The sequence below is a fragment of the Bombina bombina genome, chromosome 4 (genome assembly GCF_027579735.1).
Source record: "Bombina bombina isolate aBomBom1 chromosome 4, aBomBom1.pri, whole genome shotgun sequence".
In the NCBI taxonomy this organism is placed as follows: domain Eukaryota; kingdom Metazoa; phylum Chordata; class Amphibia; order Anura; family Bombinatoridae; genus Bombina; species Bombina bombina.
In genome coordinates this window covers 708,511,099-708,524,636 of record NC_069502.1, presented here as the reverse complement: position 1 = coordinate 708,524,636, position 13,538 = coordinate 708,511,099, and the positions used below count along the sequence as shown (strand labels likewise).

Here is a 13,538-nt window from a genome sequence, read left to right as displayed (position 1 = left end):
CTCCTTGAAAGAGGGCCTCTCTCTGAGTCTGATGTCAATTAGGATCAAAAAAGACACCAATGCCTTGAGATCCTCTGGTAAATCTCTGGCAGCAACTTCGTCTTTAATCGCATCAGAGAGCCCATGAAAGAAGGCGGCAACAAGGGCTTCATTGTTCCAACCTACCTCTGCGGCAAGCATACGGAACTCAATAGCATACTGAGAAACAGATCTTGTACCTTGCTGAATGGACATGAGTCGTTTAGCAGCAGAGGAGGAGCGAGCCGGAATATAAAATACCCTTCAAAAAGGAGGCCACAAATTCAGGGTAATTGGAAATCACAGGTTTATTAGTCTCCCACAAGGGATTAGCCCAGGCAAGAGCTGTGTTAGCTCTGTCAGAGGGAAACGCCTGAGGTAACATCTCAAAGTAAATGCCCACCTGGTTCAAAAACCCTCTGCACTGAATGGGATCGCCTCCATATCGCTGAGGTAGAGGTGCAGAACCGGACATGCTCCTGGTAGGCATAGGTGCAGCAGCGGAAACAGGAGCAGCCATAACTTGCGGGACACTTTGGTCCAAATGTGCAGTGTGAGTCAGCAGGGTTTGCAGGGCTAGTGCAAATTGATCCAAGCGGTGATCCTGTACATCCATCCTGGAAATGATGGCAGGTAAAGGTGAATTATTAGCACCATCAGGATTCATGGCCTTTGCGTAATGTCAGGGTGCCAGGAATCAGACTGAGACGAGAAGTGCAAAAATAATCACACCTTTATTAATAGCAAAAAATAATAAAAAGTCCACAAGTCAAATAACAAGCCAGGAATCAAAACCAGAGCTGGTAGTCAGACGAGCCGAGTCAGGAGCCAAAGTGAATAGTCAGACGAGCCGGAATCAGGAACAAGAAAAACAGCAGAGTCAGGAACAAGCCAGGGATCAGGAACCAGGAAGGACGTCAGGCAGCCAGGTAATACACAGGAACTCTCACAAACAGGTCTGAGACAATGCAAAGGCAAAGCATACTGAACAGAGGCCCTTTAAATAATAAGTGATGACATCACAATTCTGAGACTGCATCCTGTCTCACATGGATGATGCACATCAGTCTGGCCATAAAAGGAAGTGCAGGAATTGAGCAGCATCCCCCACAATGCACCATAGTCAGGAAGAGAGGTGAGTAAAATGGCTGCCAGCAGCACATGGCAAACACAACAGGGAAAAAACCCTGACAGGACTTTGGTTATACCTGTTTTTTTACCCACATGATGGTCTTACATTTCTCTTTATATGAAAGACTTGATTAATGGTACACAGGGGACTCTATGGACTATTGTCGAGATTCTATTTTCACAACAGATGATGGTGAAAGTGAGCATAAGAAACTGTTGTAGTACAATTACTATATTCCTAGGTTACTGCATAACGTACTGTTTACCAGTATATTAAGAACATGTTATTTATTTACAATACTTTTGCAAGCCTTTCCTTCAAATTGTTATCTTTTCTTTATTCTGTGCTGTCTGCGGCCGAGATAGCATGGTCTACTTCAGTGTTTCTCAACCGCGGTCCTCAAGTATCCCCAACAGTCCTGGTTTTCATTATAGCTTAACTAGAGCACAGTTGAAATGATCAGCTGATGGGTGAGAGCAGGTTGGTTACTGATCCGCTGATTACTTCACCTGTGCACTGGTTCATATATATATATATATATATATGGCTATAATATATATGGCTATAATGAAAACCAGGTCTGCTGGGGGAACTTGAGGGCCGCGGTTGAGAAACACTTGCCTACTTAACTAAATTGTGAGAGTGTGGTTTGGATCTATAGTTCACCTACTGCTCTATCTAATAATCATGAATTACTCTATTTCTGAGAGTAGCAGCCAATAGTTAAGTGATACTCCTTTGCTTTAATCTTCAGTTAATATTTATTACCCAAAGTTAGGATTTGGAAATAGTTATCTTTGTGGTATTTGCATTCCCCATATTTGATGTCACTATAGAGAAACTTGTGTAGAGATAACAGTATAAATACTGCCTATGCCTCCCTCTTCAGACGTAGCTAGATTTTAAAGCTAGGAAATAACCCATAGCAGTTTGGGACCATGTTATAAGTTCCCCACAGTTTCTTATTGCATTTATTACCTATTCTATTAGCATACTATATAAGTTGAGTTTTTTTTAATATAACCCCTTAATACTATCTTACATACTATTCGCACTTACTAGCTTTTCAAAAATGAGGTTTGTCAAATGAGACCCATGAGCGTTCTCCTTTAAACCAAGATACTTTCTATTCTTAAAAACTCATCTGGACTGAAGTTTTTTTTTACACCAAAATATTTGGACTCTACCTTATGAAGCTTTGTTCTTTTTCTTAACAGAGAAATTATTTGTTGTTTAGTTTATATTGAGCATTGTGATATGTTGTGAAATTGAGAAAAGATAATCTTGAACTAAATACTCACCAGTTTAATAAGCAAGGTTCTAAAATATTTATTTATTGTTTTTTTTTTATTTTTATTATTTGATATGCAAACTCAAATATATAACGTAATCATACATTATAGTTTGAGAATATGGGTACACTGCATATACAGAGAAATATAAATTCAGATTCCAAACAAACAAGAAACAACTTGGGTCAACAAATCATGTTGTATCTTCCCTTGAAACTGAAGTTTCTAATTGTCCTTAAAGTGACAGTCAAGTCCAAAATAAACGTTCATGATTCAAACAGGGCATGTAATTTTAAACAACTTTCCAATTTACCTTTAGCACCAATTTTGCTTTGTTCATTTGGTATTCTTAGTTGAAAGCTAAACGTAGGTAGGATCATATGCTAATTTTTTAGTCCTTGAAGGCCGCCTCTAATCTGAATGCATTTTGACAGTTTTTCACCACCAGAGAGTATTAGTTCATGTGTGTCATATAGATAACATTGAGCTAACGCATGTGAAGTTACCTAGAAGTCAGCACTGATTGGCTAAAATGCAAGTCTGTCAAAAGAACTGAAATAAGGGGACAGTTTGCAGAGGCTTAGATACAAGGTAATTACAGAGGGAAAAAGTGTATTATTATAACTGTGTTGGTTATGCAAAACTGGGGGATGGGTAATAAAGGGATTATCTATCTTTTTAAACAATAAAAATTTAAACAATAAAAATTCTGATGTTGACTGCCCATTTAAATATTCATGTTGGGGAAGCTAAGCCCTCCTTATAAAATGTTTTGTTCTTTCATTCTATCATCAGTTTAGAGAGGTATATTTGGTGTGCATGAGCATAGGTGGCAGGTCGATTAACATTCATCCAAACAGCAACCTAATATGATATATCACAGTTAAACTTTGTAACATGTTGTATGCGTAATAAAAAAAAAGGATATTTCCAAGTCTTTATGTCATTGTTTTTTGTTATTGATCACATACATTTTGGATAAAAAAGAGAGGTACAACGGTCACTTCATTAAGTGCATAAATAGTGGTAAGCTGGTCCCCTGAGTCATACTCTACTCGCCTTCATCTGAGCTCTTTCAAAGGAGTGTCTCGCCCTCGCCAATGATATTTGATGTCTAAAAAATTCTTTAACTTATTAAGTCTGAAGTAGCTGTAGTCTTCGAGAACTTACGTCTCTGCAACATGGTATGGTTGGGGCTATTTTTTATTTCCACATGCTGGCAATTAGTACCTTTACCAAATTAGACAGAAATTGCAAAAGTTGTAGTGGTACTGCGGGGGGGGGGGGGGGTATTTAATAATATTGGGTCCAAGTTAAAGATTGGTCCCATGAATAGGCATATAAAGGATTCCATCTAAAACCAGAAAGGGCGTAACACTGGGCAATCATACTATATATGTGATAGGGTGCCTATTCCTTTAGAGCCTCTCCAACACTTCCCAGTTGTACCAGGACAAAGGTGTGTAAGGTGTACTGAAGTGAAGTACCATCTGGTAAGTATTTTATGGTTCATTTCCAGAAGCTTAGTGGACGTGGACAATTATCTTGTATGATAAATTATCTTTTTCCAGTCCTCCTCCCCTATATCTCTTCCAAATTCCCTAACCCAGGGTGCAGTATAGGAAGGTAAGTCCTGTATAGGAATACTGAAGAGAATTTTTCTAGCAGTAGATAATGTGTTTTTCATATTGGTATTCAGCAAACACATTTGTTAAACATTTGAAAGAGGAGTTGCTACTATTTCAACTGAGGGTCTTGAGTGTGTTTTGATTTGTGACTATGAAAGAGACACAGTTTAAGGCCCTCCTTTTAATTATTTTTAAACGTGATGCACAGTGGTTTAAGAAATTGTATCTTTTCATTAACCATTTATATTCCATTTTAAATTAGATGTTTTAAGGGTATATGGATTTATTTTTGGCAGAGGTTCAGGTAAAAATACATTTATTATTTGGTAGTTTGTATTACATTTTATTTTTTAAAAAGATCATCCTCTTTTCTATAAGTATTCTAATGTCCATCTATGTTTTCAAGAGGCTGTGATATGGATTATTTCCTGCGTAAGGATTCAGACTTAAGAGGTATAAAAACTAGGGAATAAAACATTTCCAACCACATAGACCTACAAAATTCTTATTACACATCCCTTTTCTATAGACCAAATCAAATCTAAACAATTACACACAATCCTTACAAACACACACACTACATTAAAGCATTTGTTAATTGTTTAGTATATTCAGAGAACAAATATAACGTGTAATTAGTGATATTTATTGACAGAATTATTCTATTTTTCGAAATCGTCAGTATTTAGTGTTTTATTGTAACGGTTTTGACCTCAGTAAAGAAATCATATGAATCTTTTGCACCTTCCCTTCCTAAACCTGAAGCTTTCATACCACCAAATGGGAGATTTAGATCTCTAATGAGCCAGCAGTTGGTCCACACTAATCCTGTCTGCAATTTCTTAGCTACCCGGTGCACACGACCAACGTCTTTTGTCCACACAGTAGCTGCTAGGCCATACTTGACTCCATTAGCTTTCTCAATGGCTTCCTCTTCTGTATCAAAGGGAACCACACAAGTCAATGGACCAAATATTTCTTCTTGGATACAACAGGACTCCTCCTTTACCATTGTAACTACAGTTGCCAACATAAAATAACCATGTGTGTTTTCTGGGGGAACTTCCAAAATATCCACACCTTCTCCACAAAGGATTGTAGCACCTTCCTCTAAAGCCTTCCTCACGTAGCTTCTTACCTGGTTATTTCAGAAATTGAAAACATTTAGGTGAATGGTGTCTGATTCCAAAAGCTAGAAATATTACACAAGGACTATCATTCTTGCATTCTTATGACTTTTATTTTACGATAGGCAATTTTGTCCTTTGCAATTCTATATGAATATTGTTGATATGTTTTTTAATTATCAACAATTGCTAAAGCATGAATAAGTTTTAAGACAGTAAATATAAATACCATTACAAATACAGTACTTTAAAGTAACAATATACAAGAGCTTATTGTGTTCAAAGATCGCACAGGAGCACACTTTTTAAAAGGGCAGACTCTCGCTCTCTTTCCCACCCTCACTGGGAAGTTGATTTCTGCTTCCTACTGTTTACATAGCATTTCTATAGACCAGGCATCAACAAACTTGACTCTCCAGAGGTTTTGGAACTACATTTCCCATGATGCTAACCAGCTGAGCATCATGGGAAATGTAGTTCCAAAACCTCTGGAGGGCCAAATTTGAGGATGTCTGCTATAGACATTTCTACAGTATTGAAGCTTTTCTTATGCATGGTAGTTTCATTAAGAAGAAGCAGCTATTTCAAATGACATAATAAAGGAAAAGAAGCTAGTTATAAATAATTTAATACACTCCAGCAGATAAAATGGAATTTTGGGAATTTATCAAAGGGGAAGAAATTTTACAGCACCCTGTCCCGAGCCAAGCCCAGCAGTCATATGTAGCCTTCAGCACTAGTTTCTGCTCCCCTGGAAGAAAACAGAACTAAGAACCTGCACCATCTTTTTGTGGCCCCGGGAAAAGCAGAACAACAATAACTTCTAGTGGGAGGGCAAAGAAGGTGGCCCCAACTCAAAATATAGTGCATATACCCTGCAAACTTACCTAAATCTGGCCTTGCGCCACTGGATAGTTTTAGCTAATATATTGTTATGTGTTTAATAGTCAAATATTTATGTTGTGCTTAGGCTTTTAAAATATTGATCTATGCCCCCCATGTGCTAGGAAGTGTGTCATTCCTGATTTAAGTCATAATTTTACATAGTAGCAATGGTTTTTCCCTTTGGGTTACAAAAATATATATTTGTTTAATCTATATCAAGATCACCGTCTGACAGTATAGCAATAAGGAATTGCTTCCATGTTTCTTTAAAGGGACAGTCTACAATATAATTGTTATTGTTTTAAAAGATAGTTAATCCCTTTATTACCCATAACAAACACAGTTATATTAATACACTTTTTACCTCTGTGATTACCTTGTATTAAAGCCTCCTCTGACAGTCCCCTGATCACATGACTTTTTATTTATTATCAACTGACTTGCATTTTAGCCAATTAGTGCTACGTTGTGCTGACTCTTAAATAACTCCACAGGCGTGAGCACAATGTTATCTATATGGCCCACATGAACTAGCAGTCTCCTGTTGTGAAAAGCTAATAAAAAAACATGTAATAAGAGGTTGTCTGTAGTGGCTTAGAAACAGGCAGACATTTAGAGGTTTAAATGTTATAAAGTATATTAATATAACAATGTTGTTTGTGCAAAACTGGGAAATGGGTAGTAAAGGCATTATCTATCTTTTTAAACAATAACAATTTTAGTGTAGACTGTCTCTTTAAAATAAGTGTGTGAGATCTTTTCATTTGAGGAACCATACGGCTAGATTTAGAGTTTTGTAGGTAACGACCTGCGTAGCTAACGCTGGCTTTTTTTCCCCCGCACCTTTTAAATATGGGGCATTTTGAGCTGAAAAAAAACCTAACACCTGCAAAAAAGCAGCGTTCAGCTCCTAACGCAGCCCCATTGTTTTCTATGGGGAAACACTTCCTAAGTCTGCACCTAACACTCTAACATGTACCCGAGTCTAAACACCCCTAACCTTACACTTATTAACCCCTAATCCGCCGCCCCCGCTATCGCTGACCCCTGCATATATTTTTTAACCCCTAATCTGCCGCTCCGTACACCGCCGCAACCTACGTTATCCCTATGAACCCCTAATCTGCTGCCCCTAACACCGCCGACCCCTATATTATATTTATTAACCCCTAATCTGCCCCCCCCAACGTCGCCTCCACCTACCTACAATTATTAACCCCTAATCTGCCGACCGGACCTCACCGCTCCTATAATAAATGTATTAACCCCTAATCCGCCTCACTCCCGCCTCAATAACCCTATAATAAATAGTATTAACCCCTAATCTGCCCTCCCTAAGATCACCGACACCTAACTTCAAGTATTAACCCCTAATCTGCCGACCGGACCTTGCCGCTACTATATTAAATTTATTAACCCCTAAAACTAAGTCTAACCCTAACACCCCCCTAAGTTAAATATAATTTTAATCTAACTAAATAAATTAACTCTTATTAAATAAATTATTCCTATTTAAAGCTAAATACTTACCTGTAAAATAAACCCTAATATAGCTACAATATAAATTATAATTATATTGTAGCTATTTTAGGATTAATATTTATTTTACAGGCAACTTTGTAATTATTTTAACCAGGTACAATAGCTATTAAATAGTTATTTACTATTTAATAGCTACCTAGTTAAAATAATTACAAAATTACCTGTAAAATAAATCCTAACCTAAGTTACAATTAAACCTAACACTACACTATCAATAAATTAATTAAATAAAATACCTACAATTATCTACAATTAAACCTAACACTACACTATCAATAAATTAATTAAATACAATACCTACAAATAAATACAATTAAATAAACTAACTAAAGTACAAAAAATAAAAAAAGAACTAAGTTACAAAAAATAAAAAAATATTTACAAACATTAGAAAAATATTACAACAATTTTAAACTAATTACACCTACTCTAAGCCCCCTAATAAAATAACAAAGCCCCCCAAAATAAAAAAAATGCCCTACCCTATTCTAAAATTAAAATAGAAAAGCTCTTTTACCTTACCAGCCCTTAAAAGGGCCCTTTGCGGGGCATGCCCCAAAGAATTTATCTCTTTTGTCTGTAAAAAAAAAACATACAATACCCCCCCCCAACATTACAACCCACCACCCACATACCCCTAATCTAACCCAAACCCCCCTTAAATAAACCTAACACTAAGCCCCTGAAGATCTCCCTACCTTGTCTTCACCACACCGGGTCCCGATCGGTCCATAAGAGCCTCCGAAGTCTTCATCCAAGCCCAAGCGGGGGCTGAAGAGTGACGTCCATCCTCCAGCTGAAGTCTTGATCCAAGCGGCGGCTAAAGAATTACATCTTCGGGCAGAAGTCTTCATCCTATCTGGGCAGAAGAGTAGATCCGGACCGGCAAACATCTTCATCCAAGCTGCATCTTCTATGTTCTTCCATCCAATGACGAGCGGCTCCATCTTCAAGACCTCCAACGCGGATCCATCCTCTTCTTCCGATCAGCCAATAGAATGCAAGCTCAATCTGATTGGCTGATCGGATCAGCCAATTGGATTGAACTTGAATCTGATTGGCTGATTCCATCAGCCAATCAGAATTTTCCTACCTTAATTCCGATTGGCTGATAGAATCCTATCAGCCAATCGGAATTCGAGGGACACCATCTTGGATGACATCCCTTAAAGGAACCTTCATTCTGTTTTAGGACGTCGGAAGAAGAGGATGGATCTGCGCTGGAGGTCTTGAAGATGGAGCCGCTCGTCATCGGATGGAAGAACATAGAAGATGCGGCTTGGATGAAGATGTTTGCCGGTCCGGATCTACTCTTCTGCCCGGATAGGATGAAGACTTCTGCCCGAAGATGGAATTCTTTAGCCGCCGCTTGGATCAAGACTTCAGCCGGAGGATGGACGTCACTCTTCAGCCCCCTCTTGGGCTTGGATGAAGACTTCGGAGGCTCTTCTGGACCGATCGGGACCCAGTGTGGTGAAGACAAGGTAGGGAGATCTTCAGGGGCTTAGTGTTAGGTTTATTTAAGGGGGGTTTGGGTTAGATTAGGGGTATGTGGGTGGTGGGTTGTAATGTTGGGGGGGGTATTGTATGTTTTTTTTTACAGGCAAAAGAGCTGAATTCTTTGGGGCATGCCCTGCAAAGTGCCCTTTTAAGGCCTGGTAAGGTAAAAGAGCTTTTCTATTTTAATTTTAGAATAGGGTAGGGCATTTTTTTATTTTGGGGGGCTTTGTTATTTTATTAGGGGGCTTAGAGTAGGTGTAATTAGTTTAAAATTGTTGTAATATTTTTCTAATGTTTGTAAATATTTTTTTATTTTTTTGTAACTTAGTTCTTTTTTATTTTTTGTACTTTAGTTAGTTTATTTAATTGTATTTATTTGTAGGTATTGTATTTAATTAATTTATTGATAGTGTAGTGTTAGGTTTAATTGTAGATAATTGTAGGTATTTTATTTAATTAATTTATTGATAGTGTAGTGTTAGGTTTAATTGTAACTTAGGTTAGGATTTATTTTACAGGTAATTTTGTAATTATTTTAACTAGGTAGCTATTAAATAGTAAATAACTATTTAATAGCTATTGTACCTGGTTAAAATAATTACAAAGTTGCCTGTAAAATAAATATTAATCCTAAAATAGCTACAATATAATTATTATTTATATTGTAGCTATATTGGGGTTTATTTTACAGGTAAGTATTTAGCTTTAAATAGGAATAATTTATTTAATAAGAGTACATTTATTTAGTTAGATTAAAATTATATTTAATTTAGGGGGGTGTTAGTGTTAGGGTTAGACTTAGTTTTAGGGGTTAATAAATTTAATATAGTAGCGGCGAGGTCCGGTCGGCAGATTAGGGGTTAATACTTGAAGTTAGGTGTCGGTGATGTTAGGGAGGGCAGATTAGGGGTTAATACTATTTATTATAGGGTTATTGAGGCGGGAGTGAGGCGGATTAGGGGTTAATACATTTATTATAATGGCGGTGAGGTCCGGTCAGCAGATTAGGGGTTAATAATTGTAGGTAGGTGGAGGCGACGTTGGGGACGGCAGATTAGGGGTTAGTAAATATAATATAGAGGTCGGCGGTGTTAGGGGCAGCAGATTAGGGGTTCATAGGGATAACGTAGGGGGCGGCGGTGTGCGGTCGGCAGATTAAGGGTTAAAAAAATTTAATAGATTGGCGGCGATGTGGGGGGACCTCGGTTTAGGGGTACATAGGTAGTTTATGGGTGTTAGTGTACTTTAGAGCACAGTAGTTAAGAGCTTTATGAACCGGCGTTAGCCCAGAAAGCTCTTAACTCCTGGCTTTTCTCTGCGGCTGGAGTTTTGTCATTAGATTTCTAACGCTCACTTCAGCCACGACTCTAAATACCAGCGTTAGAAAGATCCCATTGAAAAGATAGGATACGCAAATGGCGTAGGGGGATCTGCGGTATGGAAAAGTCATGGCTGCAAAGTGAGCGTTAGACCCTTTCCTGACTGACTCTAAATACCAGCGGTAGCCCAAAACCAGCGTTAGGAGCCTCTAACGCTGGTTTTGACGGCTAACGCCAAACTCTAAATCTAGCCGATAGTGTTTACTTTTTTTTTTACCTGGGCAGTATAAGAGCAGATTTTATGATAATTTCTTATTACAGATAGAAAACCCTTTATTCGAACTGCTTGGGACCAAGAATAGTTTGGATTTTGGAATATATATTTGCATCTGTAAAATGTAACAGCTTTGAGAAGGGAAGTATAAAACATTATCTTATGTCATTTTAGAACACAGAATAAAAATTAAAGATGCAGGTAGAGAAGATTGTGACTTACTGGTTGGGAAAATATATTTTTTAGATCATTTTATTAAAAAAAAAAAAAAAAAAAAAAAAAGGTCTGGATTTCGTGAAATAACTCCTGATTTTGGAATTCTGTATGTGGGGATTCATACCTATACAACCAAACACATTCACAGTACTTGTTTTTATGTAATGTTAAAATAACACAGGATTTATCTACATATATGTGATTGTTTTTATCTGCAAAAGTGACAGATATCATTAACTTCTATTATTGAATGTACTTCATTCTTTTTGTATACTTTATTGAAGGAGACAGAATGCACTACTAGGAGCTAGCTGAACACATAAGGCGAGCCAATGGCAAGAGTCACATATATGTAGCCACCAATCAGCAGCTAACTCCCAGTGGTGCATTGCTGCTCCACAGCCTATCTAGGTATGCTTTTCAACAAAGGATACCAAGAGAAGGAAGCAAATTTAATAACAAAAATAACATGAAAACTTGTTTAAATTTGAATTCTTTGTCTGAATTATGGAAGAAAAATTGTGGGTTTCATATTCCTTTAAATGCTTTGTCCAACTACTCCTCTGTGTTTTGATACATTGAAGAGCTTTAAAGTGATAGCATTTCCTTTATATGGCATTCTAATACAAAATGTACATAATCTAATTTGATAGGGCACATCATTTTTGCATTACTAGATAACTGTGTATAACCCCAGCAAACAGGTTAAACGCACAGATAAAGCCCTTCTTGGGAGCTAAACGTCTTGCAGCTCCTAAACAGGACTCTGCCAGTCAGCAAATCAGGAGTGTTGGTTCATACAACCCCAGAATTTGCTGTTTTCTACTTGATTGATGCAAGGAATGTATTAGAATATCCGTTTAAAGTATAACCTGACAAAAGGATAAAATAACAATGAAGAATAGGAATTATGTAAAAATCAGTTAAATTTAAGGGGCGGAATAAATACCTTTGCCAAATGGTTTTCACTAATAAGAGCTCCCATGCAAGCAGTTGGATCAGAGGGGGCGCCGACCTTCCATTCTTTGCTAGCGGCCACAAACATTTTCAGAAATTCCTTATAGATAGTTTTCTGAACATAAATTCTGCTTGTACAAAGACAAATCTCACCCTGTGATAAGAAATTACAATTCACAAGCTATTAAAATATTTGATCCAATTCTAATTAAACACACTCTGCTTTTCTACAGACAGAAACATAACTCATTTATTGATGTGCTTTTATTTAATCTATTATAAGTTAAATGAGGCCACCTAGTGGCAGAATCCAGAAATTACACAAGAAGCAAAATCAGTTTACTAATAAATCAATTTATTCATTTTTGTAATAGATCCAGTGATGTATTTAGTTCTTGTGCTAAGCACTGGGAGATCTGCTACCACCCAAACCCAATGCAGCTTGCAACAATTTTAGCTCATATTTGCCTCATTAATTTCTCATAACTAAATGCTAGAAGTTATGCACCCTCACTATACAGCCAGGATCATTTATTGAAATACATGCAATAAATAAAACATCTGTAAAGAATACAAGTGGAAAGGCTCCATGCTATTGAACTACCACTCCAAAATGTGCTGAACCGCAAAATACTGCTACCCTAGGCACATGGCTAGATTGCCTAGGCCAAAATACACTGTTAAGTAGGACAAAGTTAGTTCTGAAAATTAGAGGTGAGATGTTCTCTAAAACATAAATCTTAACAGTAATCTTAGGGGGTTATTCAGATCATACATATCAAGCAGGAACTTGATAACATTAATGAGACAGTCTACTTGAAAATTGTTATAGTTTAAAAAAAATATATAATCCCTTTACTACCCATTCCCCAGTTTTGCATAACCAACACTGTTATATAAATATACTTTTTACCACTGTGATCTCAGTTATTTTGACAGACATGTGTACATCTGAATATGCATTTTGGGACACTCGCTTTTGTAAACTCTATTATTCACCAAGATTTTGGCCCCTGAAACCGACACCATTCCCCTAAGAGATTAAATGCCCTACATCTCCTGAGTGTCTGCTTGTAACATAACTAAGTAATAACTTAACACTTAACAGTTGAACTTCAGTAATTCTGTCAATAAAACTCGACACAATAGGTGGGTGAAAGACCCGTGGGTCGTATTTATTCATACCAGCAATGGGAACTGGCAACGACAGGTAAATCAATCACGGGTGGCGGCAATCGGGGCCTACATAACTAACTATATATATAACCCCTTCTAGAAAATGGCCAAAGGACACTGCTGCAGACCTCAAGGCAGAGATACTTAACGCAGCTTTAATATAGAGGGTTCTCGGCCCGTTAATAATCAGCCCGAGCACGCCCAAGCATACCGAGCCTGTGACGTCACCCTGACCGCAAATGGCCGTCATTCAAACCTCCTTCCAGCCTGCAGCCGTGATCCTGACCACCCGCCAGAGTAGGGTGCCAACATTAGAAACTCCAAACCAGTAGGTCCAGCCTTGACTTGACGAACATCATGTCAATAACTGGGGAGCTCAAGTTACCGTCCTTGGACTTAAGGAAGTAGTTTGAGTAACCCTCTTCCCGCCTCAGACACCTAGTCTCATGTAGAGACACTAAAACAGAAAACG

At 37.6% G+C, this 13,538-nt stretch overlaps 1 protein-coding gene across 1 annotated transcript in view; it reads right to left on the bottom strand.

Moving 5' to 3' along the window:
* Positions 1–2,522: 2,522 nt before the first annotated feature.
* Positions 2,523–13,538, bottom strand: part of ALDH8A1 (aldehyde dehydrogenase 8 family member A1) — a gene marked incomplete at its 5' end in the record, with an annotated part of 63,748 nt that continues 52,732 nt past the window's right edge. Inside the window, 2 exons of the mRNA XM_053712194.1 lie at positions 2,523–5,208; positions 11,883–12,044. Coding sequence (XP_053568169.1) covers positions 4,756–5,208; positions 11,883–12,044 — 615 coding nt within the window. The remainder of the gene's footprint in view (positions 5,209–11,882; positions 12,045–13,538) is intronic.